The 27,658-nt window shown below is 35.6% G+C and overlaps 2 protein-coding genes across 3 annotated transcripts in view; both read right to left on the reverse strand.

Moving 5' to 3' along the window:
* LOC106873418 (uncharacterized) overlaps nucleotides 1–25,000 on the reverse strand; it is a 41,872-nt gene extending 16,872 nt beyond the window's left edge. The window contains exons 1-4 of one of the 2 annotated variants that reach the window (XM_014920774.3): nucleotides 24,804–25,000; nucleotides 24,198–24,359; nucleotides 3,979–4,309; nucleotides 1,186–1,272 (exon numbers count right to left, since the gene is read on the reverse strand). In XM_014920774.3, the coding sequence (XP_014776260.2) occupies nucleotides 1,186–1,272; nucleotides 3,979–4,293 (402 nt within the window). In that variant the 5' untranslated portion in view covers nucleotides 4,294–4,309; nucleotides 24,198–24,359; nucleotides 24,804–25,000. The remainder of the gene's footprint in view (nucleotides 1–1,185; nucleotides 1,273–3,978; nucleotides 4,310–24,197; nucleotides 24,360–24,803) is intronic. The other variant, XM_089364780.1, reaches the window with a different exon arrangement.
* LOC149132388 (uncharacterized) lies at nucleotides 17,027–23,493 on the reverse strand. Its single transcript, XM_089364779.1, has one exon. It carries the CDS (start codon nucleotides 23,351–23,353, stop codon nucleotides 17,177–17,179), a length of 6,177 nt encoding a protein of 2,058 aa, XP_089220905.1. The 5' UTR covers nucleotides 23,354–23,493; the 3' UTR covers nucleotides 17,027–17,176.
* Nucleotides 25,001–27,658: the final 2,658 nt, after the last annotated feature.

The raw sequence follows: 27,658 nt of genomic DNA on the forward strand, positions 1-27,658 counted from the left end.
ATGTACAAAGATCAAACTAAATTAATCTAATACACTGAATTTACTGCTCAACCAGTTCTAACAATTGACAAAATTGCAAGCCAATGATAGAGCTCCCATGCAGTCATTCATCTTGATAGAAATAACAGCCAAATCACCTTCAAATTATGTATTGCTTTGTTAAAAAAAAAAAAAAGAGAAACAGAAAACACAGTAAATAATGAAACTCTTTAATACTATTTATTTTATTAGTTGGGTGCCTGATTGGTACCCATGGTGGTAGCATGTAAGAAGCACCATTCAAGCGTGGTTGGTACTAGTACCGCCTGACTGGTCCTGTGCCAGTGGCACATAAAAAGCACCATTCTAGTGTGGTTGATGCCAGTGCCACCTGACTGGTCCCATGCCGGTGGCATATAAAAAAGCACCATTCGATCATGGTCAATGCCAGTGCCACCTGACTGGTCCCATGCCGGTGGCACGTAAAAAGCACCGTTCTAGAAGCACTGCAAAACAAAAGACGCACCACATTGCAGTATGACTGTAGTCGACAACGCTGGTCAGCAGACTGATGCCTGAGGGTTGCATCAAGTGGCTTCTAGCAGCAGAAGCCTCAACTACAATGGGCTTGTCCCACAGAGAACATTTCCAGCTACTTTTGGGTCCCTCCTCGTATGTGTGTGTGTGTGTGTGTGATGATCATCATCATTTAACACCCTTTTTACCATGCTGGTATGGGCTGGATAGAGTGTGTGTGTGTATGTGTGTACACACACACACACACACACACAGACAGATGGCTGGATGGATGGATGGATGGATGGATGGATGGATGGATGGATGGATGGATGGATGGATGGACGGGCAGAGGACGGGGAGTCAGACAGACAGATAGATGGATGGATAGGTAGGTAGGAAGGTAAACAGATAGATAGATAGATAGATAGATAGATAGATAGATAGACAGATAGATAGATAGATAGGCAGACAGACAGACAGACAGACAAATAAATAGATAGATAGACAGACAGACAGTAGACATGTGAGTTGACTGTAATTTCTTCTTTTTTTCTTGGTTTTGTTTGTCTAAAAAAAATATGAACATCATGGTTTGTGATCAGCTCAATATCTTATTCTCTAATGTTAATATCAAAGTAAAAAGAAGAAAAGCACCTACATGGAACATGTTCAGATAAATTGTCTTACCTTGGATGGATTCAGAGAAATGAGAGAAACCAAAACTTTGCTTGCAACATGAGAGATAAATGCGGATAATGCAAGCAAGCGATGGGTCTGAAATATTGAACAAAGAATTTAGTAAAATAACTTAGTTATGATTCAGCTAGTATTAGGAACATAAATTGTGACTATGGTTTGGTGGAAGATTTTAATTCAAAAACTTATGAAAACAAGACATTTGTACTACAGAGCCAGAGGTGGTTTCAGCCAGGTTAGTATTGAAGGGGTTAAGAATTGTTTCTCTATTATATATTTTAACCCTTTTGTTACCATATTTCTGTTGAGATGCTCTGTGTTTCTTTCAATTAATTTTAAATATAACAAAGAATTTAGTAAAATAACTTAATTATCATTAAGCTGGTGTTAGGAACATAAATTGAGACTAAGGTTTGGGGGACCATGATCAAATAACAAGTATGATGACACACACTCTTAGTGTCAGCATAAAAACAATACTGAAGAGCAGCACAATGAAATCTATAATAATAAGTCTGTCTGTCCGGGACCCCTGTATCTCAGTCTACATTTGCTCTACATAGACATATTACACCATTTTGGAATCAGGATGATCCCGGGATTGAAAATCTGCCCTTCATTTAGTTCTCAAACATCCTGCATTGAGATCAGATTTGGATAAGAATTTGTTATAGGGTAACGGTTGAAAATTCAAATTTTAAAAGAACTCCAAAAATTTGTGAATTTACAAGATTTTCATTTAAACTGAATTTAAAGTAATACCATATTGGAAGGGTACCAATGAATGCTTTATTTTTATTGCTCTCTTTAGCTTTGGGTCAGAGGCCTAATTAGCCTGCCACAGGAGCTAGCTTAAAAATCCATATGGAGAGCAGCTTTTAAGTAAGTTTAATAATAAACTATGGGTGGATAGTGAGTATCATTCACCAGTCTTTGACAACCAGCCATATTCACAAGCTGTGAAAGACCTGCCATTCATAAAAGGGATTGTCCAAGTCATCTGCAGGCTTCCAGGTGACCAATGAGACCACAAGAAAACAGGTAGTCTGGGATGCAGTGGCTGCAAGGAACATTCTGATCTGAGTTTGGTGCTCCAGTATCCTGGTTTTTGAAAGGACTCACCATGTCATAAGATGTGAGTGAAATGGTTGGTGATAGGAAGAGCATCCAGCAATAAAATACTCATTAGATAATTCATCCAACCCATGCCAACATGGAAGAAAAGAAGTAAAATGATAATTATTTCTCAATACATACATAGGTACATATATACATACATGTATATACACACATACACGTACATGCATGTACACACACACACACGGGGATATGCACATACATATATATACTTGCATACATACAAATATACATCATACGTACATGTACTTGTGTGTGTGTGTGTGTGTGTGTGTGTGTGTGTGTGTGCGTGCACATGCGTATAGCCGTTGAACAACTACAAAAGCTGTAACAGTAACAAGATTAACAATCACTAGTTCCAATCTCCTTAAGAATTCTTGTCTAAACGCTCCAGTTATCTTTTATCTCTTCCAGCTCTATAATCTCAAAGTGCTTAGGGGTAGGGGTCTGTCTACTGATCTTGTTACTTGCTCATCTTGTAACTTTATACATCTCTCTCTCTCTCTTTCCCTCTCTCTTTCTCACCAATTTTTCCCACCAGTTTTCTTAAGATTTCATATCTTTTTGATCCCAAATTCCTAGCCTAATATCTTCATCTTCCCCAAACCATTTTTCATTAAAGCCTTTGTTTGATCGATCTATACAAATCATTAATGAAAATGCGATTGATTTCTATGATCTATTTGGTATTTGCCCTTTGTTGTAAATACATTATAGATAGTCATAACTGCAACAACAATAATAAATAATAATAATAATAATAATAATAATAATGTTCGTAGTATTCTGTATATCATAAAAATGTTTTAAACTAATATTATTTTTATGATATGATATGATATCTATGAATGTCTTGTAGAATTTTATTTTGTCTATAAACTTTCTGACTTCAGAATATAATTGGGGGTTAATTTTGACTTTCAACCTCCAGGGTTACTGGTATCAGAAACAACAGTTACATACAGGCATTGATTTGATTCAATGCAACTTGGTTTTTCCTGAAAATGTGCGATGTTCAGTCAAAGTAAGAAATCAATAAGATACGTATTTCATATTTATGTTTGATGTGTTATACACATATTTGTAAAGGTGGAGGCATATTTGTGGAATTAAGGAGTTTGCTAGGAAACATGTGGATCCAGGTTCAACATCAGTGTGTGTCCTCTTGCGGTAATGTCTTCTGCCATATGCCGATATAAGAGCACATGTGTTTGAAAAGACTAGTCGAAAGCGTTCACACACACTAGGAAAAAATGATTCTTCCAAAAAGGTTAGTGACATACTGCTGATTCCCCAGTTCCCATTGAGTATAAGTGGTCAAGATCACAACACACCCTCTTAATGGGGTTTCAGTCCGTCACAAAATTATTCATTTACAACTGAGGGGACAGGAGAAATGTGAAGCATGAAATGAAGTATCTTTCTCAAGAATATAACACACTGCCCAGTTTGGGGATTGAAACGACAATCTTATGATCATGAGTGTAATACTCTAGCCACCAGGCCCAGCATCCTTCACTCCCTGGAACTTCACTGGTACTTATTTTATCAACCCCCAGAACAATGAAAAGGAAAGTCTGTTTTGGCAGGTTTTGAACTCAGAAGGTAAAAGTTACAATAAACATGGAATCAGTGACCAATACATACCAGCTTTTGAAATATGTTGTAATCAGTGGCTAGCAGATATATTAACTTATTAACCTCTTCTTCAGATTCAGCTCTCAAAAGAAGAACATGGATTATGGTTAGTTGCAGAAGTTCTTCACAATGAAGACAACGGTCATATTCTTTCTCATGGTTGCCACCACACGGTTCACAGTGAGTGCCATTACTATCAGAAAGTAGGTAAGATTTGGTAGCATCGTTCATTAATTCAGCAGCTGGTATTGATTTCTCTTCAACTACTCGAGTCCATATTTTTGACCAGTATCTTATTCCACAGCCATCTTTTTCTGCCATCATGCAATCTCAAAACCATCTGGAGGAAAGAAAAAAGAGAAAAGAGAGAGAGAAAATTAAATACATGAGCTTATGTATATTAATTAATTATCATAGAGTCTTACATATGTAATGTGGAGGCGCAATGGCCCAGTGGTTAGGGCAGCAGACTCGCAGTCATAGGAACGCGGTTTCGATTCCCAGACCGGGCGTTGTGAGTGTTTATTGAGCGAAAACACCTAAAGCTCCACGAGGCTCCGGCAGGGGATGGTGACGAACCCTGCTGTACTCTTTCACCACAACTTTCTCTCACTCTTACTTCCTGTTTGTGTTGTGCCTGTAATTCAAAGGGTCAACCTCGTCACACTGTGTCACGCTGAATCTCCCCGATAACTACGTTAAGGGTACACGTGTCTGTGGAGTGCTCAGCCAGTTGCATGTTAATTTCACGAGCAGGCTGTTCTGTTGATAGGATCAACTGGAACCCTCGGCGTCGTAAGCGACGGAGTGCCAACAACAACATATGTAATAAAGAGAGTTTTTCAAACAGTTTATCTCAGACTTTATTATCTATAATGCCCTCTGCTTTTTAAAAGATTATAAGTAGTGATTTTAAAGGAAATTTGGCTGGTATTTCTAGCATTTTGAATGACTGTATAAAGGTTCCTTGGTGGCTTGTATTCTGAAGTTATAATACAAGCATGTAGGGTTAAGATGTTGAACAACTGACAATAAGGGTCGTGAGTTCAAATCTTACGACATCTATCATGTTCTTCTAAGCAATGCACATCATTCTATCTACTTCAGTTTTTCAAATAAAACATGCTCCACTCACACTCCACCTTCACAATGGAGTGTTTAGTGACAGTATGTGTGATTCTTTGTTTACTCACCTATGGTACACTACATATTTTCTTTTAATATATTTTAATTAATGTGTTATACAGTGCAGTACAGTACTCTATTTCTATTTCTTAATTTAATTTTTAGGCACGAAAATCCTTATTTTACCACAGAAATAATTAAAATCTAAAAAAAACTATAAATACCTACCGGCTGCAGAAACCCGAATATACTGAGGTATCCACGATATAAATTTACATATATTAGCCAGAAAAATCCGCGATGTACTGAGTGGACGATAGGTGAACCATGATATATTGAGTGCATGATAGGTGAACTACAATGTACTGAAGTGAACTGTGATGTACTGGGTGCACAATAAGTGAACCGTGATGTATTGAGTGCGTGATAGGTGAACCGCGATGTACTGGGTGTGCAATAGGTAAACCACAATGTACCGAGTGCATGATAAGTGAACCACGATGTACTAAGTGCATGATAGATGAACTGTGATGTACTGGGTGCGCAATAGGTAAACCACGATGTACTGAGTGCGTGACAGGTGAAATGTGATGTACTGGGTGCACAATAGGTGTACTGACATGTACTGAGTGCATGATAAGTGAACCACGATGTACTGAGTGCATAATAGGTGAACTGTGATGTACTGAGTGCATGATAGGTGAACCGTGACATACTGAGTGCGTAACAGGTGAACCGTGATGTACTGAGTGCATGATAGGTGAACTGCGACATGGCAAGGTATTACTGTACATCAGGGGTGAAGACACATGCCATAGTGGTCAGGTGTTTTCGGGCTCATGATCATAAGGTTATGAGGTCAGTTTCAGGATCCAGTAGTGAGCAAGGAAGATCATTTTACCCTACTCCAGTCTACCCAGCCGTAAATGAGTGCCAACAGCTGATGCAGTCCACCCAACCTTCAGCTGTCACATCTTCATTTTCCAACTGAGTCAAAAGCTGGGCAAGCAAGGACTGTAAGGATGTCTCTGTTTGTTCACAGTTACATAAGAACCTAAAATACTTAGTAAAAACATGGTACAACCTTCCAAATGATGTTCACTTGCAGGTGACAGCCAGGCTTATATCTATAGAAATCAAGACTGAATTATCCATTGGTGTACAGTTGGCAACGGTTTTATAACAAAGCTATACAATACATTATTCTTAATACAGAACAATTTCATATACTCTTCTAAAAATTTTTTTTTTTTATAATAAAAGCAAAGCACAGTGACAGGCACAATAGAGAAGACTTAAAGCTCTTGACAAAACCAAATCAGTAAACACAGAAAAGAATTAATTCTTTTGTTATCAAATTTCTGTTGAAATACACAATTCTTTTGTTTCAATTAATTTGCAAAAATAATGATATTTAGTAAAATAATTTTATTATCATTAAGCTAGTGTTTGAAACATAACATGAAATTTTGAGGAAAGATTTTAATTTCGATCACTTAAAAAGTAAAAAAGCAGGAAATTTATATTATAGAATGAAGAGCAGTCTCAGACAGGTTATTATTAAAAGCATTAACCACATCATTCTTGTTGATTTTCAAAGATCTGCAAAGGTCATGGGGACATCACCATCTTACTCCTGACAAAACCAATTACAAAACAATTTAAATACCAATAAATAATAAATAATTAGAGCCCCTTCAGTCATGAAGTTACTTTCCAAGGCACAAGTCCAGGCAAGGTTGTTTGTGGAAGACCAGCAAATGCCCATGCATGCTGGCCTCTCCTCTCCACACCACCAATGTTATCCGAGAGAAAAGCAAAGGGGCCAATACAGTTTGGGGCACCAGTGATGTTACAACTCATTTCTACGGATGAGTGAACTGGAGCAACGCGAAATAAAGTGTCTTGCTCAAGAACACAACACACAGCCCTATCCAGGAATTGAACTCACTACCTCTGTTGTAAGAGACCCCCAACACAATTTTTCACACAGCACAACATAATCTATTTCAGAAGAGATGGAGAGAGAGAGAGAGAGAGAGAGAGAGGGCACTGGAAAAAATTCTCTACCAGTTTACCATTTCAATATTTACAGCACCTATTTTTGCTTGATTGTTTGTTTGTTTTGTTTGGGGGGGGGGCTTTTTTTTTTACATCTGTCCCACAATGAGTGAAAGAGTAGGACTATGCAGAGGTGAATGTCGAAGAGAGGGAGAGTAAAATGGGAGAGATAGTGAATAAGAGAAAGAGACAGTGTGTGTGTATGTGTGTGTGTATATATATATACGCATATACATATACTTATATATATACATATATATACATATACATACATATATATACAAACATATATATACATATACATATATATACATATACATATATATACATATACATATATATATACATATACATACATATATATATACATATATATATATATATATATATATATATATACATATATATACATATATATATAAATATACATACATATATACATATACATACATATATACATATACATATATATACATTCAATACTTTCTTTCATGGTGCCATCCATTTTTATTTTATTTTATTTTATATATTGTATATTATATTATATATTGTATATTCCATATTCTATACCCCACATTGGTTCTGCAGGAATATAAATAAAACATAAAAAACAGACAATGTTGGAACTCTTTTAAACAAAATAATATATTCCTCTATACACAATCATACAAAAAAACTCACCTTTTTTGTATTTATTTTTACTCGCATATATATATATATATATATATATATATATATATATATATATATATGTATATAGATACATACATACATATATATATATATATATATATATATATATATGCTTTCAGTGTGAATATATATACATGTGTGTGTGTGAAGTAGTCTTACTATATGTATGTCTGCCACCTTCTACAAAACTGCCTTATCTAAAAGAAATCATATTACATACACTCGTCTTTCCTGCGTATGGTTTTCCATTTCTCACTTGAGATGGTGATTAATTTTGTAGTGTTTGCAGTATATTTCATTTTAACATATAAGATTGATGAAATGACACTTGTTTTGAATCTCACTGTCTTCTCATCATCATCATCATCATCATCACCACCAGCAAGAGCCTTCTTATTTTTCTTTAATTTTTTTTTTTCGTTCATATCTATATGAATTGTAAATATCTTCTTCCAAATTGAATCGAGCCACTTGTTACGTTCCTTAGTTTATCTCCTCTGTGAACATTCAGTCTTCCAAGATCAACCATCTGAAACTTCTTTCCAATGTTTTTCCTGGATCTTCCTCTTCCTCTCCCACTTCAATTACTTGACACTTCTAAACATATCCATCACCCTCAAAACACGCATATGCATCCACATCAACTTAGTATTCTCTCTAGCACACACTACATCCGATTCTTCTTATACCCAATCTTTCTCTCAACTTGTTTCTGCTGTTATTTACGCAAGCTAACATTTCTACACATATGATAATAAAACTATAACTGATCTCATTTCTTTCCGACCTTCAAACATCTTCAGCTTTTAATTCCAATGCTTTGCTGCCATGCAGCACTACACTTCATACACAAGCATCGAACAATCTACCCTTCACTCAGAGAGGAAATCTTTTTGCTGCTAGCAAGCAAATTCTTTTATTCTTTTATTCTTTTATTCTTTTATTCTTTTATTCTTTAACTTGTTTCAGTCATTTGACTGTGGCCATCCTGGGGCACTACCTTAATGGTTTTAGTCAAAGAAATTGTCCCCAAGACTTATTCTTTTTAAGCTTGATACTTATTCTATCAGTCTCTTTTGTCGAACCTCTAAGTTATGGGGACGTAAGTACACCAACACCGGTTGTCAAACAGTGGGGGGGGGGGACAAACACAGAGACAAAGACACACACACATAAATATGCATATATATATATATATGTATATATATATATATGTATGTACATGTATGTATGTGTGTATATATAGATATATATGTGTATATATATATTTCGTATGTGTATTTCGTGTGCAAGATTCTTGATGTGGATACGTGTGTTGAAAGAAATAATGCCTCTCCCAAGGTTTAATTGTATATATATATATATATATATATATATATATATATATATATACATATATGTATACACACAATGGGCTTCTTTCAGTTTCTGTCTACCAAATCCAATCACAAGGCTTTGGCCAGCCTGAAGCTAAAGTAGAAGACACTCGCCCAAAGTGCCACACAGTGGGACTGAACCCAGAACCATGTGGTTGAGAAGCAAGCTTCTTACCACAGAGCCATGCCTGCACTTATGCAGTAACTCTCTGGATGTTTTCCACCCTGTTGTTACTCAGGTGACAAACCTTTCAGAACACTCACTTCCATTACTAATTTCATCACTTGGATAATGGAAATTAACTTCTTCAAGGAAGAGCTCCAAATATTTGGAAAATGTTATTATAGGCTCAGGTGTAACTGTGTTGTAAGAAGCTTACAACCCTCCACTATTTCTTGAAGGAAATAGACACGTTGGGTAACTCTGAGCATGTCTGATAAGTTGACCGCAGGGAAAGTTCGCCATCATTAATTCATCTTTTTTTCCCAATAAAATAGTTTTTAACTATTGAAAGTGAGGTACTATTGATAGTGAGGTACTATTGATATACAGAGATGTACTTACAAAACAAGTGACTGACAGAGTGCCACAACATTTTGTGAAGGCGTGTGGCTTAGTGGTTCGGGCATTCAGCTCGTGATCGTAAGGTCATGAGTTCAATTCTCGGCAACGCGTTGTGTCCTTGAGCAAGACACTTTATTTCACATTACTCCAGTTCACTCAGCTGGCTAAAATGAGTAGCACCGATATTTTGAAGGGCCGGCCCTGTCACACTTTGTGTCATGCTGAATATCCCTGAGAACTACATTAAGGGTACATGTGTCTGTGGAGCGCTCAGACACTTGCATGTTAATTTCATGAGCAAGCTGTTCCGTTGATTGTATCAGCTGGGAACCTCGTCATCGTAACTGATGGAGTGAGTGCTGTAATACTATTCCGCACATACAATAATAGCCATATCAACAATCCAACATACCTCCATTATCAGCTGCCCCACAGATATGTATATCCATATATATAGATATATATGGTGGGCTTCTTTCAGTTTCCATCTACCGAATCCATTTATAAGGCTTTGTCGGCCCGAGGCTATAATAGAAGACATTTGCCCAAGGTGCCATGCAGTTGGATTGAACCCAGAACCATGTAATTGAGAAGCAAGCTTCGTACCACACAGCCACGACTGCACTATATAACACCAAAAATATTTAAAAGCCTTACTCTGTGCACACAACTCCACACAGCAATCCAAACAAACAAAAGAACTTATATGTGGTCGATCGACTGCTGGAAATAGCAACCAAACCTCCCTCAAATCACACCTTACTAATTTTAGATTAAGAATATATTTCACAAAGTAGTTTCTGATATACAAAAATGGCAGGAGAGTCACATCTGGAATGCTTCTGATCAATAAGCAAATATTCAATATTTATAGGTTAGTGTGATTGTGTGGTTAAGAAAGTTGCTTTCCAATCCCATGGTTTCAGGTTCAGCCCCATTGTGTGGCACTTTGGGCAAGTATCTTCTACAAAAGTCCTGGGCTGACAAACACCTTACGAGTGGATTTGGTAGATGGAAACTGAAAGAAGCCTATGTGTGTGAGAGTGTGTATACATACTGGAAATGAATGACATTGCTTGCATGATAATGACAATCATTTACAACTGTCACATGATGTCAAGCCAAGGGAACACAATCACACACATACACACACACACATGGGCTTCTTTCAGTTTCCATCTGCATGTGTGTGTGTGTGTGTGTGTATGACTGTGTCTCCTTGGTTTGACATAATGTGACAGTTGTAAATGACTGCTGTTATCACACATACAGTATAATACATTTCCAATGTTCTGCCAAAACATTCAAGGGTTGGTGAGAGGAAGGGCATTTGGCCACCGGAAATATATCTCAATAAACTCCACCCAACTCATGCAAGCACGGAAAAGCAGATGTTAAAACAATGACAATGATGATAGAATTTCTACAATATCTATACGACATCTATAAATATTTTACAAATTAATACACTTTAACTATTTAACATTAAATAGTTTAATTATCAATAATTAATCATTCTAAGGTAAGAAGCTGGCAGAATCTTTACCACACCAGGCAAAATGCTTCAAACCATTTCATCTGTCTTTATATTCTGAGTTCAAATTCCACCAAGGTTGACTTAAACTTTCATCCTTTCAGGATCGAAACCATAAGTACCAGCTGAGTACTGTAGTTTGCAAACTTCTTATCACGCGCCTGCGCCTATAATATTATTCTAATTATTTCGGAAAGCACTAGAGACAACTTCAAACATGTTTTGTGGTTATAAATAAACTTTCAGGGGAGGTAACTCATACTTAAGGGAGATAACTTTGAGTAATCGCTCAATTTTAAAATATCACCATTTGGCAATTGGATTGACTTTAGCACAATCCACACTTGCAAGCATTTAGACCAGGTCTTGAGTTTGAATGATGACTCTCTTTCTCTCTCTCTCTCTCCCTCTCATATATATATATATATATATATATATATATATATATATATATATATATATATATATATATATATATATATACATATATATATATATATATATATATATATATATAATTAACATAATATGGTAAAAATTCGATATTAATTAATATCAATTTAATACCAGGAAACTAGCACATTAAAAGAATCAGAAGGTTCAGGAAAAATTTTTTTTCGAGATCCTAAAAAGATTATAGTACTTGTGTATATAAGATTGACCAGTGACCGGTCTGTCAATATGCTAGAAGAAGCTCACTTAAAAAGATACTATAGATATCTGAGTACCAAATCCAATTTAGACCATAGATCTGACTCTGGGGTTGATCCTTGGTGTGACTAGGAATTTAATCATCATCATCATCATCGTTTAGCGTCCACTTTCCATGCTGGTATGGGTTGGACGGTCTGACTGAGGACTGGCAAGCCAGGAGGCTGCACCAGGCTCCAATCTGTTCTGGCAAGGTTTCTACAGTTGGATGCCCTTCCTAAAGCCAACCACTTCAAGAGCGTAGTGGGTGCTTTTTATATGCCACTGGCACACGGGCCAGTCAGGTGGCACTGATATAAAGAATTGATTCTCATAGAATTCTTAATATATATATATATATATATATATATATATATATATATATATATATATATCACGGTGGTGCATCAGCATGGCCGCAGCTCTGAGCTGAAACTTTGAAATGAAAAAAAATATATATATATATATATATATATATATAATTATATGTATTTCTTCTATCTTAATGAATAAATATTCTTCTGATAGAATAAATGGGTTAATAGAAACCAATGTAGCAAAGAACACAAAATAACTGTGGTTTAGTTCCTGTTTTTAAGGCAGGAACTCCTTGAAATTTTGGGTATTTGAGTATATTTAAGAATTTAAGGAATGGAGATGAGAAGGTTACAATTTTAATATCAAAGATCCCTATGGATCACACAGGTTGTAATCCTTTGAAACATATGTAGGAATAAAGTATGCAATTATAACATGCGTTTTCTCCATTCCTTAAATTCTTAAATATATATATATATATATATATATATGAATAATCCTTTCTACTCTAAACACAACGCTCAGAATTTTGGGGGAGGGAGCTAGTCAATTAGATCAACCTCAGTACACAACTGGTACTTAATTTATCAACCCCGAAAGAATGAAAGGCAAAGTCAACCTCGGCGGAATTTGAACTCAGAACATAACGGCAGGCGAAATACTGCTAAGCATTTTGCCCAGCGTACTAACATTTCAAATGAATGATAACGGACGATGGATACTTGTCAGTGCATTACAGCTGGTTCTTATGCATTCTTTTTTTTTTTCATTTTAATAGAAGAATGAGAACATTACTTCATTACATAAACACCGTAATCATTAGATGAAACATAATTTTACGAACAAAAGAATATCCCAAGAATACAGCAGGGACATAACTGAAGTCTGTCAAGGCTAACTATGAATTGAGAGAAAAAAAAGGTGAAGGAAACAACTGCAATGAGCTGACAATTACCCATCGTCTGTTATTATTCATTTGATTATAATATGCCAAGGGGATTTATGACTTGCCAGACACCCTAAAGTATACCAACAACATACAATTCAATGTAAAGCAAAAAGCAGAAAATAACTGAAATGTCCTACACAGAGTCACATCCATAAACTGGCTGTTGATTTTAACTGAAATTACTTAGATTCTAACTCAAAATTGCTGAGATCCCCTTCAGTCATGACTGACCCTGGGATTGCACCTACAAAGTTACCCTCCCAGGCACAAGTCTGGGCAAGGTTGTTTATGGAAGACCAGCAGTTGCCCATACATACTGGCCTCCCTTCTTCACGCCACCAGTGTTATCCAAGGGAAAGGCAAAGGAGCCGATACAGCTTGGCACCTGTGACATCGCAACTCATTTCTACATCTGAGTGAACTGGAGCAACGTGAAATGAAGTGTCTTGCTCAAGAATACAACATGCTGCCCTGTCCAGGATTCAAACTCACAACCTCACAATCGCAAGCTCGACGCTCTAACCACTGAGCCATGCACCTTCACACTCAAAATAAATACAGTCAACAAATGTAGTTTATCCCTGGGTCGACCCAGATCAAACAAATTAAATTAAGTAAAAACTTCACAAAGTCAGAAACCAACAAACAATAAAAGTCACTTGGTCTTTTATATAGAAGATAATATCATACATGTACATTATATGAAATAAATATATATATATATATAAGATGCAAAAAATTTACAATGATAACAATTCAATAAAAGTTGAATTGTTCAAAACAAGTTTTCAGTAAAATAGAAAAATTTTTAAATTAATGAAAAAATATTAATATAATTGTTCAACAAGATAATGTTGCTAGACATTACAGAACACCACTCTGAGATATGACAGCTCAACTGTTCTAACCTATCTCGGATCAGTGCTTTTAATTTCAATATTATTTACAATTTAACTGACAGGCTTTCGTCACAGTATTAAAAACTATACAATTATATATTCACATCTGAGTAAGTACGTTATTTTGTTTTGCTTATGTGTGTGTGTGTGTGTGTTATTTGGCTTGTTCTTAGCCATCATAGGTAAGTCCAAGGTGAAGCACAGCCTTCATATATATAGTGAAACAGAGTAGAATGAGTAGAGCTAAGATAAAATATTTGGCAAGGTATCACCAGGAAAATGTCCAGCAGAATATCACCTGATGAAATAGGTAGTTCTGTAACAATACAAAAATAAGTTATTTGAAATAAACCACACTATTGAAACATGTGTAAGTGATACCCTGAACAAATCGATTTGTTGTTTTATATATATATATAAAGAGAGAGAGAGAGGGAGTGCAATTAGATAAGAGAAGTGAAGTGAGAGAATAAATGTTTATTCTATTAGTTTACAGCTGTTTCATAATTTCTTTTAGTTACACAATCAACATTACATCACCTTTCACACATATACAAAAATTTACATATAAATATATGTGTACACCCATATATGTAAACGTGCTGTAATCTAACTAACAGATTACCCTTCAGAACAGGTTAAACATGGCAGGTTAAAACATCGGCTCTGCTACGAAAAGCAAGTAGTTCCATTATATGATGCAGACAATAAATGTATTTGGCGGGTTACCATTTATGGCTTGCTTTAACCCTGTCACACATATCCCTGATGTAGCAGGAATAAGTTGAATGTCATCTCTGCCAGATTCCCAGTAAAGTGCTAATGAACAACATATGAAGAAAAAGAAGATGCAGCCAATTCTGTCCATTAATTTACTGCAATTGTTACTCTTGAGTTGAAGATGCAACTATCTAGTTTTTTTGTTTTTTCTTTTTTGCTCAGGAGCCCAGGTGGAGGGTAAAGTTAGACACAGGGGCTCAGGTCTGAGAGGGTTAAGGAAGCAATCTAAATTAACCCGTTACACTATTGCTAGTTATAGCTAATTTACAATATAGCTAATTCTTAGTCCTAAATACAGAATTTCAGATGTGTTACTGGACTGTGTTAGACAAGAGTGGGGTGCAGCTATATGTTGATGGTGGTTGATTGGTTATAAAGTTTATTCTAAGATTCTCATGTGATATAAAGGAGGAATAATAATAATAATAATAATGATAATGATACAAGCTGGTCTTTTAGAACTCATGTCATTTGTTTCTTAGCTACGTCAGCAGAAGTATAGAAGCTGTCCCAACAAAAGCAAGAATTACTTAAAAGTTTGGATCATGTATCACTAAATGTATCAGAGACAGAGACAGATAGTTATTGCAGCAAAGCAACTTAGCAAAATGGCTCTGTAAGAAATCAACTCTTCAGATAAAGTCATAAATAAAATTAGAAAGGAAAAAAAAAAAACAAAAACATTTGCAGATTTCTGGCTGGCTTTTTTCTTTTCTTTTAAATAAAGTTAATTTTGTATGAGATTCATACGTTGTTTGTTTTGTCCTTTGGTTTTTTTTTTTTCTTCATTTATTTTTCTTCTTCATTTTTTGTTTTTAGATATTTCTTCCAATATTAGAAATTGCTTTCAAGAATTCGCAGGACAGCTTAATATCAAAATATCAATGTTTTGTAAAGGTGAAAAGGTGTTAAAAGAAAGAAAGAAAGAAATCCGTTAAATCCACATTAGTATATTACCTGTACAGTTTTTTTTTGTTTTTGTTTTAGTTTTTTTGCTTTTTTTTTTGCTTTGTTTTTTTACTCCAGTTAAATAAAAGGTAAAGTTTTTATGTTGGCAGGATTTGAACTCAGAAAGTAGATGAAAGAGGCTTAATACTGCAAAGATATCCAATCTAATGCTCTGCTAGTTCTGTTAATTCATGTTTTTTTTTTCTTCTAATAATCATCCAATCACGGACAGTAGTGTTCTGCTCTTTGTTACTGTAATCTTACTCCAGGAAGTTTCTTTTTATGTACAAATGTTCAAATCAAATATCAAACACATTGATCTCAGCAGTTTTGAAGAACCATTAAAGGTTACAGGCACTATTTTTTCCTTGAATAATAATAATAATAATAATAATGATTTAAAATTTTTCTGCAAGAAGCAGCCAGTTTGGGGGAGGGAATGTGTCGATTACATCGACCCAGTGTTCAACTGGTACTCAATTTATCGACCCCGAAAGGATGAAAGGCAAAGTCGAGCTCGGCAGAATTTGAACTCAGAATATGGCAGCTGACAAAATACTGCTAAGCATTTTGCCCAATGTGCTAACAATTCTGCCAGCTCGCTGCCTTAAATAATAATAATAATAATAATAATAATAATAATAATAGTAGTAGTAGTAGTAGTAGTAGTAGTAGGAGTAATAATAATAATAATAATAATAATAATAATAATAATGGCTTGAAATTTTGGTACAAGACCAGCAATTTTAAGGGAAGGTGTAAGCCAATTACATCAATCCCAATATTCAACTGGTATTTATTTTATCGATATAAACCCACAAAATAATAATAATAATAAAAATAAAAAAAGAATTTTTAAATATATCCAGCAATACAGAATACTTGCAGTTAGATCATTTCGTTATTTCACATTAACAACTCATCAAATGAATGAAACTGGCTGTTTTTCCATTCACAGTGTTGTCATCCTCACGTGGCTGAGCTGTTTATTTACTTTTGTAGATGCTGGTATTGGGTTGTTTTTTGAGGCATTTGTCAGTATCTTGATAGACACACCTTTTCTGTCTGCTAAGCATTCAGTTGTGAACCAGGAGAGGTATATGTAGAATGATGCAAGCAGTGTTATGTTATTGAACTCAGAGAGGTTTAGAGATGAATATCTGTAACGGTCAAGTTTGAACCAGTCAGCAGTTTAACCTCACAGTTAATATGCTGCAGCATTCTGATCAAAAAATGGAAAACAAATTCTGAAACAGTGAAAAAAAAGTCTCATATACCATCCTGAAATGATATTTCTTCTATGTCTTCATCATCCCAGATTTCTCCTGGACTCGGAATCGTTACCGGTATTCTATGAGGTATAAGTGGAGGTCGTGGCAGACTCTGAGCGTCTTTTATGTCATCGCCATCACCAAGCAGCGTATTATGAACATCTGACTCTACAGACGCATCAACATATTGGCTTTCATTGTATAAAGCATTGTCAGAAACAACAGGATCAATCCCTCTGTATTGGCTGAAACGAACAGATTTGGACCCAATCAGATCAGTGGGTTGCATAAAACTCTGTTGTGAGGGCAACAGGTAACCAGCAGTTGTGATAGGAGCCTTTGGTTGAAATGACCCATTCTGCAACAAATTTGGTACCACAGGAGTTTGGTCTTGTTGGATTTCCAATCCTAATTCTGCCGTAGCATCTTCATCAGGGGTCAACCCAACAAAGATCACTCGAGAATTTGTTTTGCTTTTATCACTAGAATATATATGCGATTGTCTAGAAGAAGATTGCTGAGGTAAAACTGTTTTAGCCATTTTATTGGAATTGTCAGGCTTCACGTTTGTTGAGGCTGCTGCAGCATAATCAGAAGATGTCTCGAAAGTGGCTTGACCAATTTCTGAACTGGACAATGCCCATTCTCCGGGACTTCTTTGACCCTCTGCATTAGCATCAGTATTGCCTGGGATCATTTCAGGACTGTGAGGTGGATTCAAAGGGGTCTTCCTCATCTTCAAAATGAGTTGTAAGAGTGGATCTTTCTCAGGTGGAACTCGCTGCTGGAGAACAAATTCTCCATCGCTGTAAGTGATATCAGCTGTGTCATCACGAGTTAACTCGTTTGAGTCCTTCAATGTGCTGGGGTTGCTGACATCAGCAAGAATACGTTTGTAGACACCATCACTGACCATATACAGCGCTGCTTGTCCTTCACTCTGACTCAGCAGCCACTGGCCATCAGAGAGACTCTCAAGTGCAGTATTGCTACTACCGCTCCCTGATGACAGTGACTCACTGCTCACCTTGTCAGATAAAGGTGAAGAATCAGTTGCAACCTCATTGTCTGTTCCAAGAATTTCTTCTACATCGTTGTCATTGTCAGCATCAAATTTAGGCGCCAAATTTAGTCCTTCAAGTGAAGCAACTGTGAAATTTTCTCCAAGCTCTTTTACTTGTTCGTCAGTAATTTTCTCAGGGGAATCAGGGTTCTCAGGTGAGAAGAGAGATCTGCTGGGGCCTTTTCCTGCCCCAGAAGTTTGGAAGTGAGCAATAGAAGATGGAGGTGGGGTTGTTGTGTGTGAAGATGAAAATTGCAATGACGATGTTGTTTGTGATGTTGTTGATGTTGTTCTGTGAGGCTTCGGAGGTTGTAGTAGTAATTGTGATGCTGGTTGTTGTGGTGGTGATGACTGTGATGGTAGAAACTGCGTCGGTGATTGCGATGGAGGAAATTGTGACGGTAATGATGGCGTTATAAATTGATCTTTCTCTTCGGTGTTTGTTTCGTTCAAAGATTTCGAAGTTATTTCGACCAATTTAACGTGTCTAACAGGAGACCGGACACGAGTGTCTGGCGGAATATAGATAGATTCCATTTTGTCAATCCGCAATTTAGCAAGAGTTGCTTCCCTTCTTCTCCTTTGTACCTCTTCGACACGTTCTGCCTCAGACTGCCGTCTTGTAATACTACCCAAAACGTTTACGGCATCTTGTGCCACGACACTTATACAGCGTTGCATTGCTGGTGCATTTGTGTCTTGTAATTTACTTGTTGATGGTTGCATTACAAAACTACTGAACGGTTGTACAGGGCTTTTTGAACTTTGCATTGAGACTGCATTTGTATCTTGCACTGCACCATCATCAGAGTGGGTTATTACAGAAATGTTAATAGGCTGCACTATATTTCCAGTTGAGTCTTTTGCTGCGTCTTTGTTAGAATCTTTGGCAAAATTTGGATGATAACTTTTCATTGGAACTTCATCTGGATTTTCACCAGTTGTAGTTTCTTGTACATCAGTTTTCTCTCCTTGTTCTACAGAATTTTTATTTAAATTTAATGAATTGATTTCATTAGCGGAGTAGCTTGCAGCTTCATTTATTAATAAGTTGCTACCATCTTCATTTATCATGGTTTCAGACTCCTGAGGAATGGCAGTGTCTACAAGAACTGATTCTTTGATAGAAGTAGGCTGCAGAGGCTGAGAAATAACTGCACTTCCAGGCGTTTTATCAGTAAAATGTGAATTTTTATCTTCCAAAACTAACTCGTTTAATAATAAACTTGTTTGACAAACTGCATCTTGTTTCAATGAGGAAAATTCGTTTGGCTTTGTTTGACAAATTTCACCTTTTTCAAATTGATTAGATGAAGTTGGTTTGGGAGATTTGTCTGAAGTCGGTATGCTTAAAGCATAGTCATTTGCTAAGATTGTGCCAACTTTATCAGCAAGAATTTCCTCAATCAGTTGGGATAGTATCAAAGAATCCTCAGAGACTGAAGCTTTTATTTTAGGGATACATTCTTTGTCACCATTATTTTCTGCTGAAAAGCTCTTCTTCAAATAAGCAACTGCAGAATTAGGTGTTACTTGGTCGCTGGAGATTATCTGTGACAAAATTTCTTGTTCCACTAACTGAATAATTTCATTTAGATCTTCTTCTTGTTGAATTGATTCAGCATCAATAGGCATTCTTTGAGATGTTGCTAATGTAGCTGCTATTTTATGGTTTTTAGTTAATATTAGTTCTGATGTTAAGCCAGTTAATAATTCTAACTGCTGTGGCAACACCCGACTGCTGTTATTATTATCAGCTAATGATTCACTGGCTTCTTTGGTTTTAGACTCGACAACAACTACCTCAACATCATTTTCTGCTTCAACAATATCAGAACCATCACTGAATCTCTCACAGGGTATCTCCTCTTCATTATCAGTGCTTTCAGCAATCGTAACCGATTTCTCAAAAGATGTATTCAGAACATTTTTATCTTGACTGTCTGTAGTAAACTTCACATTCTTTACAGCCTTGTCTTTGGTCATTTCTCCAACAATATCGACAGATGGTAAGTCCTGCTTACTCAATACGGTTTTCTTTGCAGGTTTTGCTTCATTTACAAAAGGAACAGTACAGAGGACAACATTTTCAGCAGGAACAACTTTAGGCTGGTCCTGGGGAGCAACAACTACAGAACTACCAGGCCTCACTGTAACGGCATGAGTTAATCCAGAGTCCATTCTAGGCTCTCTTAAGGATACAGCCATATAACCTAAATGGCCTGGTACCAAACTTGAATTCTGTAAATAGTTAGAATTATTACTAGGTTTGCTAGCAAAGAAATATTTTTGGTCATCAGCCACGATTCCAGTACCTTTCTCAACAGTTTTCTTTACTTCTTCCACTGTTTGAACTTTGGTAGATTTCTTTTGTATTCCTTTAACATCCACCATAGCTTTTGGTTGGGTTACTTTTGTCTGTGGTTTATTTCTGATGTGTAAGTAAGGCTCTCGAACAGTAGTTCTTTTATTTTGGTAAGTCGCTTTACCAAATACTTGCGTAAGATATTCTTGATCTTGGTACATGACATTTATGGCTTTATTTGAACTTTGTGGGGCTTTTTCTTTTGTTTTAACAATAACTTTTGGTTGTTTCTGTCTGGAACCACTTAAATCTTCAGAGTCTTTTTTCTTCGTTAATTTATTCACTTTGGTAGCAGGATTTGAGCAAGAAAGTTTTTTGGAAGTGGCTTCTTCCATTGAGAGTTCTTTCTGAATATCTATCTGCATTTTGGCAATACATTGGTCAACTTTTCGTTTCATTTGATAAGTTTGAGATGCAGGGCTGTTTTCATAAAGATTATCCACAATATTATAAACAGCATCCTTCTTGTAATCTCGTTCTAAATTCTTTAAGTTTTCTTCCAGAAACATCCGACTAGTCTGAGCACGTAAAAGAATTTCTTGCCCAGCAACAAGTTCAGCTGAAGGAGTAATTGGTTTTAGGTCAGCATAAATTTTATCTGATGTGAAAAGTTGAGTCTTGAGAGGTGAGTCTAGAAGATATTTCTCAAGTGGAGCTACTGACTGTAAAGAAGTAAACCATTTCTTAGAATTACTATTTTGATTTTCAATTCTATTAAACTCCTTTTCATCGTGCTGTAAATCGGGAGAAGAAGAAATAACATAACTAGTGTTCAGAATTGCTGGTGCAGGAGGAGACTGTTTCTTAGGAATGCGTTTAGCTTTAGAAGTTTCTCGGACTGCATACGGTTCCTTAGAATAAGGATTAGAGGAAAAAGTTTTAAGGTAAGAGTATTTCAAAGGGAGCTCTTTAGCAGATTGTTTCTCAGTTACAGATGTTGGTTTCTGTATATTTCTGTTAATTTCTTTAATAACAAGTTTTTCTTCTTCTACATTCGATTGATATTTCTTGTTTCTATTGGATCTAGAATTCTGGAATTTGGATGTGGAATTCACCGAACTCACAGTTTTGTTTGGTTTCGAAGTAGATTTGCTTTCCTTGCCATTCACAATGTTTGTCTTTACATTCGATGCCTTATGGGCTGTGCTGAGAGGATTATTTGAATTTACTTTTGGTTTTATGCAAGGAGCAGATGTATCTTTAGAATGACTTCTCGATGCACTTTTTGATGACGACTTTTCAATATGATGTTCCTTTTTGGGATTTTTAGCATGTTTATCTTCGGGAGCTACAGAAAGGGGTTTAGGGAAACTTCTTACATCTTTATCTGTATTAATAGACAAATCTAGTGATTCTAAAGAATCAGGTTCTTTAGACTTTTCAATATCATTTTTTGAATGTTGCACATTTTGAGATCTGTAATGTAATGGTTCCGTTTTCTCTTCATCCTCATTAATTTTTTGTTGAATATTGTCGGGAACCTGACCAAACATGTTCTCAAAACTTTTTGCGACATTTAGAAAGTTGGCTTGCATACCAAACATCTGCTGTTGTAAAAGTTCTAAAGAATTCATCCGATCCTTTGTTACTTGGCTAAGTTGATTCTCCAACTTCTGGAGCTTTCCTTCCTTCTCCATTTCATGTTTCTGTAGAAATATTTGTTGTTCTAAAGAATTCATCTTATCCAATAGAGTCATCAACTGAACCTCTAATCTGTTATGTGATGCCAATAAAGGATGAGCTGAAAACGCAGCGGCAGTGGCCGCAGCAACAGTGCTGAGTGTTTTTTGCACTGAAGCAGTTCCACGACAAGGACAGCAGTCTTCTTGCTCTGGTTTCTTATCTAGATTTGTGCTTTCTTTCTGTCTGACAGCAGAAATTTCATCTTCTCTAACTGATTTATCTTCCAATTGCTCTACAGCTGCTTCGTCTTCAACAGGGGACGTTTTACCAGCAGAAATATCATTTGGTAAATCCAAATTAATTACTTCTAAATCTAACGCATTTGCAAATACTTTTTCAGGAATTTGGTTTTGAGGATCAACGGTGTTTTCCTCTTCTGTATTATAGCAACATTCAGGTTCCACTTCCTCAGTAAAATGGTTATCAAGCTGATCCAAATTCAAAGCAGGAAGCATTTCCTCTTCAAAATTATGTTGCAATTGTAGCTCAAAACTTTCAGGCTCTTTTGTAATAACGGTAATTATTTCAGGTTGTTTGTGTTGCACTGATGGAACAGATATTTCTGGATTATTAACTGAATGGAAGTTTTCTTTGAACACAGAGATATTCTCTAAACTACCAAGATCAGCAGGCTTTGGGAAAGACGGCGAAATCCGTTTCGAAACTGATTTTCTGAGTGGACTGTGTTTTTCAACAATAACATGCTTTCTCATACCATTACACAGAGAATGACACGAAACTTTACTAGTCGATGTATATGGAACTTTGGTTAAACTTCTGCTAACCTGTGTTATAACTGATTGAGTACCAAGTCTTGCAAAAGCTGATTTTGTAGAACGGGACGATGCTGAACTAAGGTCGAAGTTACATCCATTATCATTGCTCAGGAACAAATGTTGTTCCGTACCTTTATGGGAATGTCCTTTCGATTTTGGATTCTTTTTGCCAGTTAGTGCCTGAGGTGCATTTTTTGAAGTTTTTTTATTACCATGAGAAGTTCTACCACGAGATTCTCTAACCACTTGAATGGCTAGCTGACCATGATCAGTTTTAATAGATGGCATCTTGTAAAATTAAGATAGTAATAACAATCTTTTCAAATATATTACTTTTGTTAATAGGTTTCGGCCATGCTGGAGTGAATACATAAGTCGTATAGAATTATAAAAGAATATGTTTCAAATATTATGTGGAACCCGAATATTTTATTGATACTTTGAATGTTGATGTTTCTTGACGCAGCATAAGTTGTGCATCAAGGATTTCGGCAAAAGGCCGGGGGATTTTCGAAACACAATGGATTTTAGATTAAAATGAGTTCCATGCCTACGCTGTGTCAAGGGTTATAAACGAAGAATAAATGAAAAGAAATGATTAAAACCTGTGTTCGAACGAATCCGAGCATCGCAGTTTCGTAGACGCAATACAGCGCTAGTTAAGATGTAAACATTAACTTTCCACTTATTTGTTTTGTTGTCGTTGGATTCGGTACAAAACGAACAGATTAAAGAAAAGACGAGATTTAAATCAACTAAATCGCCTCTTCAGTATATTGCTAATAACTTTATTTTAATGGACCGGCAGAAGGATTTGTCCAGAATTACGGAAATATGAATGTTCCATATTCGTGTGAAAAAAAAAAAACAAAGTTTTCTTCGTATCTTAGGAAGTAAAGAAGAAAAAGACAAAAGGCGGAAATAATTTGGTTTTCAAGCCTGGAATTATCGAAGAGGCGTTGTTGCCATGAATATTTATACATAAACAAACTTAAAGAATCCAATTCTCGATGAATAACAGAATTTAAGTTCCTGTTAATTTTTGTTTTTCGTTTTTTTTTAATGCTTTACGGAATATCTTGTTTTCGTTCGTTTTGCTTTTTATAAGAAATTAATAAATTATCAAACATACCATAGCGATCAATCATTATCCAAAATGTTCAGATAACTGAAATAGGGTGAACTGGAGAGGGTTACAAGTAGTGTAATAGAGCGATGGCATTGTTCTTGGTGTGGTGGTGTTGATGGTAACGAAGAAAGTTTGGAGACATTTGTAAGAAATAAACCAGGCGTCCTAATTAAAAAAAAAAAGTATCCAAATTTCAAGATTTTTGTTGAATTACAATAGAGATAGTGGCTGGAAAATAAGCAGTACGATAGAGTTGTTGGAAAATAAATAGATCTATCTATTATTTTGAAAATATATCATGCATGTCTGCTTGCGATCGTTCTTAAGAAAACCAAAATTCACGTAGCAACCATTGTCTTATTTACTCCCACAACTCGTTACTAGATTCGTGATGGGAACAAAGAAGGGATATGTTTTAACTTGTTCAATAGGTGGTGTGCTCGCACTAGTTGATATCATTACTATTAACAATACTATTAATGCTTGTGGAACTGCTGTAGCTAAGGTCTCTACTTAAATAACAGTAATAGTAGTAGCAGTGGTATTAATAGTATTAGTAGTTGCGGTAACAAACAACAAACTGTTGTGGTTAGTAACCAACAGACTTACCTCCATTCCAAGCGCTCCTTTATACACATAAACCAGTTTCTACCCGGCTTTACAAACACAAATTTAGAAATTATCGAATTTTGCCTGCATTGTTTTGTAATGTCATGTAATTTATTTGCTCTTGTGGCTTCAGAGCAACAAACATTTTTAAAAGATTCAAGTTAGAGTACATGTCAATATTTTTCAAGTGCATCAGCGGGCCTTAATTCAACAATTATATTATATCTTATCATAATTATATTAAATTATATTATTATTTATTATTACAATATTATATTATATTTATTATATGATACGATATTTATCTTATTATATTATATTATATTATATTATATTTAAAAACAATTGCTATTTTCCCCTCTAGAATAATAAGCAATAACTATCTATAACATTCTTAAGAAAACTTTTTTTTATGTTAATTACAGTTAAGTTTCCGTCTTTATTAATACTGAAAGACTATATAAAACGAGAGACAACAAAACGTACAATAAATATCGCTTACAACCTTGAAAAATAAGTTTATTTGTTTTTTTAAACTTGGTTCGTAAATAATAAGTGGTCATAGCAACGGTCAGTTTCGAAGGTGCAATAATTCTGTCTATCTATCGGGTTGCGGCCATGCTGTGGCACCGTTTTGTAGGGTTTTTTTTTTTCAGTCGACCGAATTGATTCTAGTACACATTTTTTTAAAGCCTGGTACTTATTCTATCGGTCACTTATGCCGAACCGTTAAGTTACGTGGATGTAAGCAAATCAGTGTCGATGATAGGAGGACAAATACAAAGAGCCATACAAAGACATAGATACACACACACAGGCAGATAGATAGATAGATAGATAGACAGACAGACAGATAGGTTAGAAGGCGACGAGCTGGCAGAAACGTTAGCACGCCCGGCGAAATGCTTATTTAATCTGCCGTTACGTTCTGAGTTCAAATTCCGCCGAGGTCGACTTTGCCTTTCATCCTTTCGGGGTCGATAAATTAAGTACCAGTTACGCACTGGGTTCGATCTAATCGACTTAATCCCTTTGTCTGTCCTTGTTTGTCCCCTCTATGTTTAGCCCCTTGTGGGCAATAAAGAAATAAGATAGATTAGAAAACACATGCTTATGCAGTTCCCATATAATCGAATCTATACCATGTAACGTGTATTTATAGGAAATTTCATTTAAAGTATCCATTTTTCGAGGAAACAAAATCAAGCGGGAGTAATACTTGAGTAATTATGGCTTATAACTTTTGCTGCCGGCGCAAACGATGAGCAGTTTCCACGGATTAAATCAGATTTAGCGTTTCATGAATGCTTTTAATCGATGCTAGAATCCTTAGCCCGCAACAATTAAAAGAATTATATATGTAGGAGGCGGGAGATCGCACCTGCAATCCCTAAACGCTTTGAAATAATTTGTTACTTGACCAAAATACATTTGTACTTGTTTTGCCAAGCAGGAACTCATAGTCAAATCGTTTCAAATACCGTAACGGATGGATTACACAGATATAAAGGTGAAACAGCGACCAACAACGCCTGAAGGTCATTTCATATGTCTTTTATATAGTTTGAACGTTCTACGGATGAAACAAAAAAAATACACTCAAGGAGAAACAAGGGAGGCAACATTATATTGTTGTTGCCTCCCTTCTTTTCCTTTCCCATTTTTCCAAACCATTGTTTGCATTTTGTCTTTTAGGATTGGAAAAACGGACAGGGTGGTGTCAAACCTGTGCAACCTGATCACTTCTGCCAGTTAAACTCCCGACTCATGCGTTCACGTCGCGACACTGATTCTGCGAAATTGAGTTGGATGTGAGTAATCGCTTTTTGAGAGACTGTATTTGAATACTTGCCTTTTTTTCAAGTAATTTTTTTAATAAACTTTCCATTAATTTTAAAGACTTTTCATTTTTCTTAAATGTGGTGATTCGAGAATAGACCCGAATGAAATCGGGTCAAAAAGCTAGTGTTTCATAATTGTAAAGCAGGAACTAAAAATAAAACATTTTCATTTCGTTGTTGTAATTCTGTTGCTACATACGGGATCTTTTTTTAAAACGGGGGCCACATTTTTCATTAACGAAACACTTTGAAACTTGGAACACTGGTAGAATGTGTCATATAAAACATCTTTTTCTCTTAGTCTTCTTTAAAAAAAAGAAATCCCTAAGTTATTCCATGTTAAAGTTGTATTTCTGTAATTTCAACCAATCACTGACGTCCATTCAGCCGATATACATTAAGTGCCGACTACATAAACAAACGATTCTGAAACAATTCTATCGGTGATAGGGTTAAGGTTAGGGTTAGGGTAAAACAGCAAATTTAAAAAGAAAAAAGCAAATAAAACGAAGAAAAGAAAAAGAAAATGAAAAAAGCAAATAAAACGAAGCTATGGCTTAATCAGCCAAAGGAGTAAATATAAACAACTGAATACTTGTCAGTGATTGGTTGAAATCATCGAAATAAGACAATTTTTTACATGAAATAAATTCGAATACAAAAATATTTTTCTGTTCTATAACACAAAATAGATAAGTATACGAAGTTTGAAAGTCTTTCGGTACCAAAAACACTACGTAAAACATTAATGATGAATTGCTCTAAATATTTAAATAAATTCTTCATGAATTAATCTAAATATTTAAATAATAGTTTGTTTTTTTTGTGTTTTATTTTCTTTTTTTAATTATACTTTCAAGTTACTTTAAATTGGGTTCTCAAGTTCGAAAGACATTTACGCTTTCTGAGTTCGATTAAAACATTTCAAATGATAGACTGAACACCCACCATGTGACCCTATCCGCTAGAATTAGCCACAAAATCTGTCTAAAATTACATCCTACCATCAAGGAA

Source organism: Octopus bimaculoides, chromosome 16, assembly GCF_046866305.1.
Source record: "Octopus bimaculoides isolate indiv1 chromosome 16, ASM4686630v1, whole genome shotgun sequence".
NCBI lineage: Eukaryota > Metazoa > Mollusca > Cephalopoda > Octopoda > Octopodidae > Octopus > Octopus bimaculoides.

Coding starts and splice junctions, on each gene's coding strand:
- LOC149132388 (XM_089364779.1), bottom strand. CDS start 23,353: ATGCCATCTATTAAAACTGATCATGGTCAGCTAGCCATTCAAGTGGTT.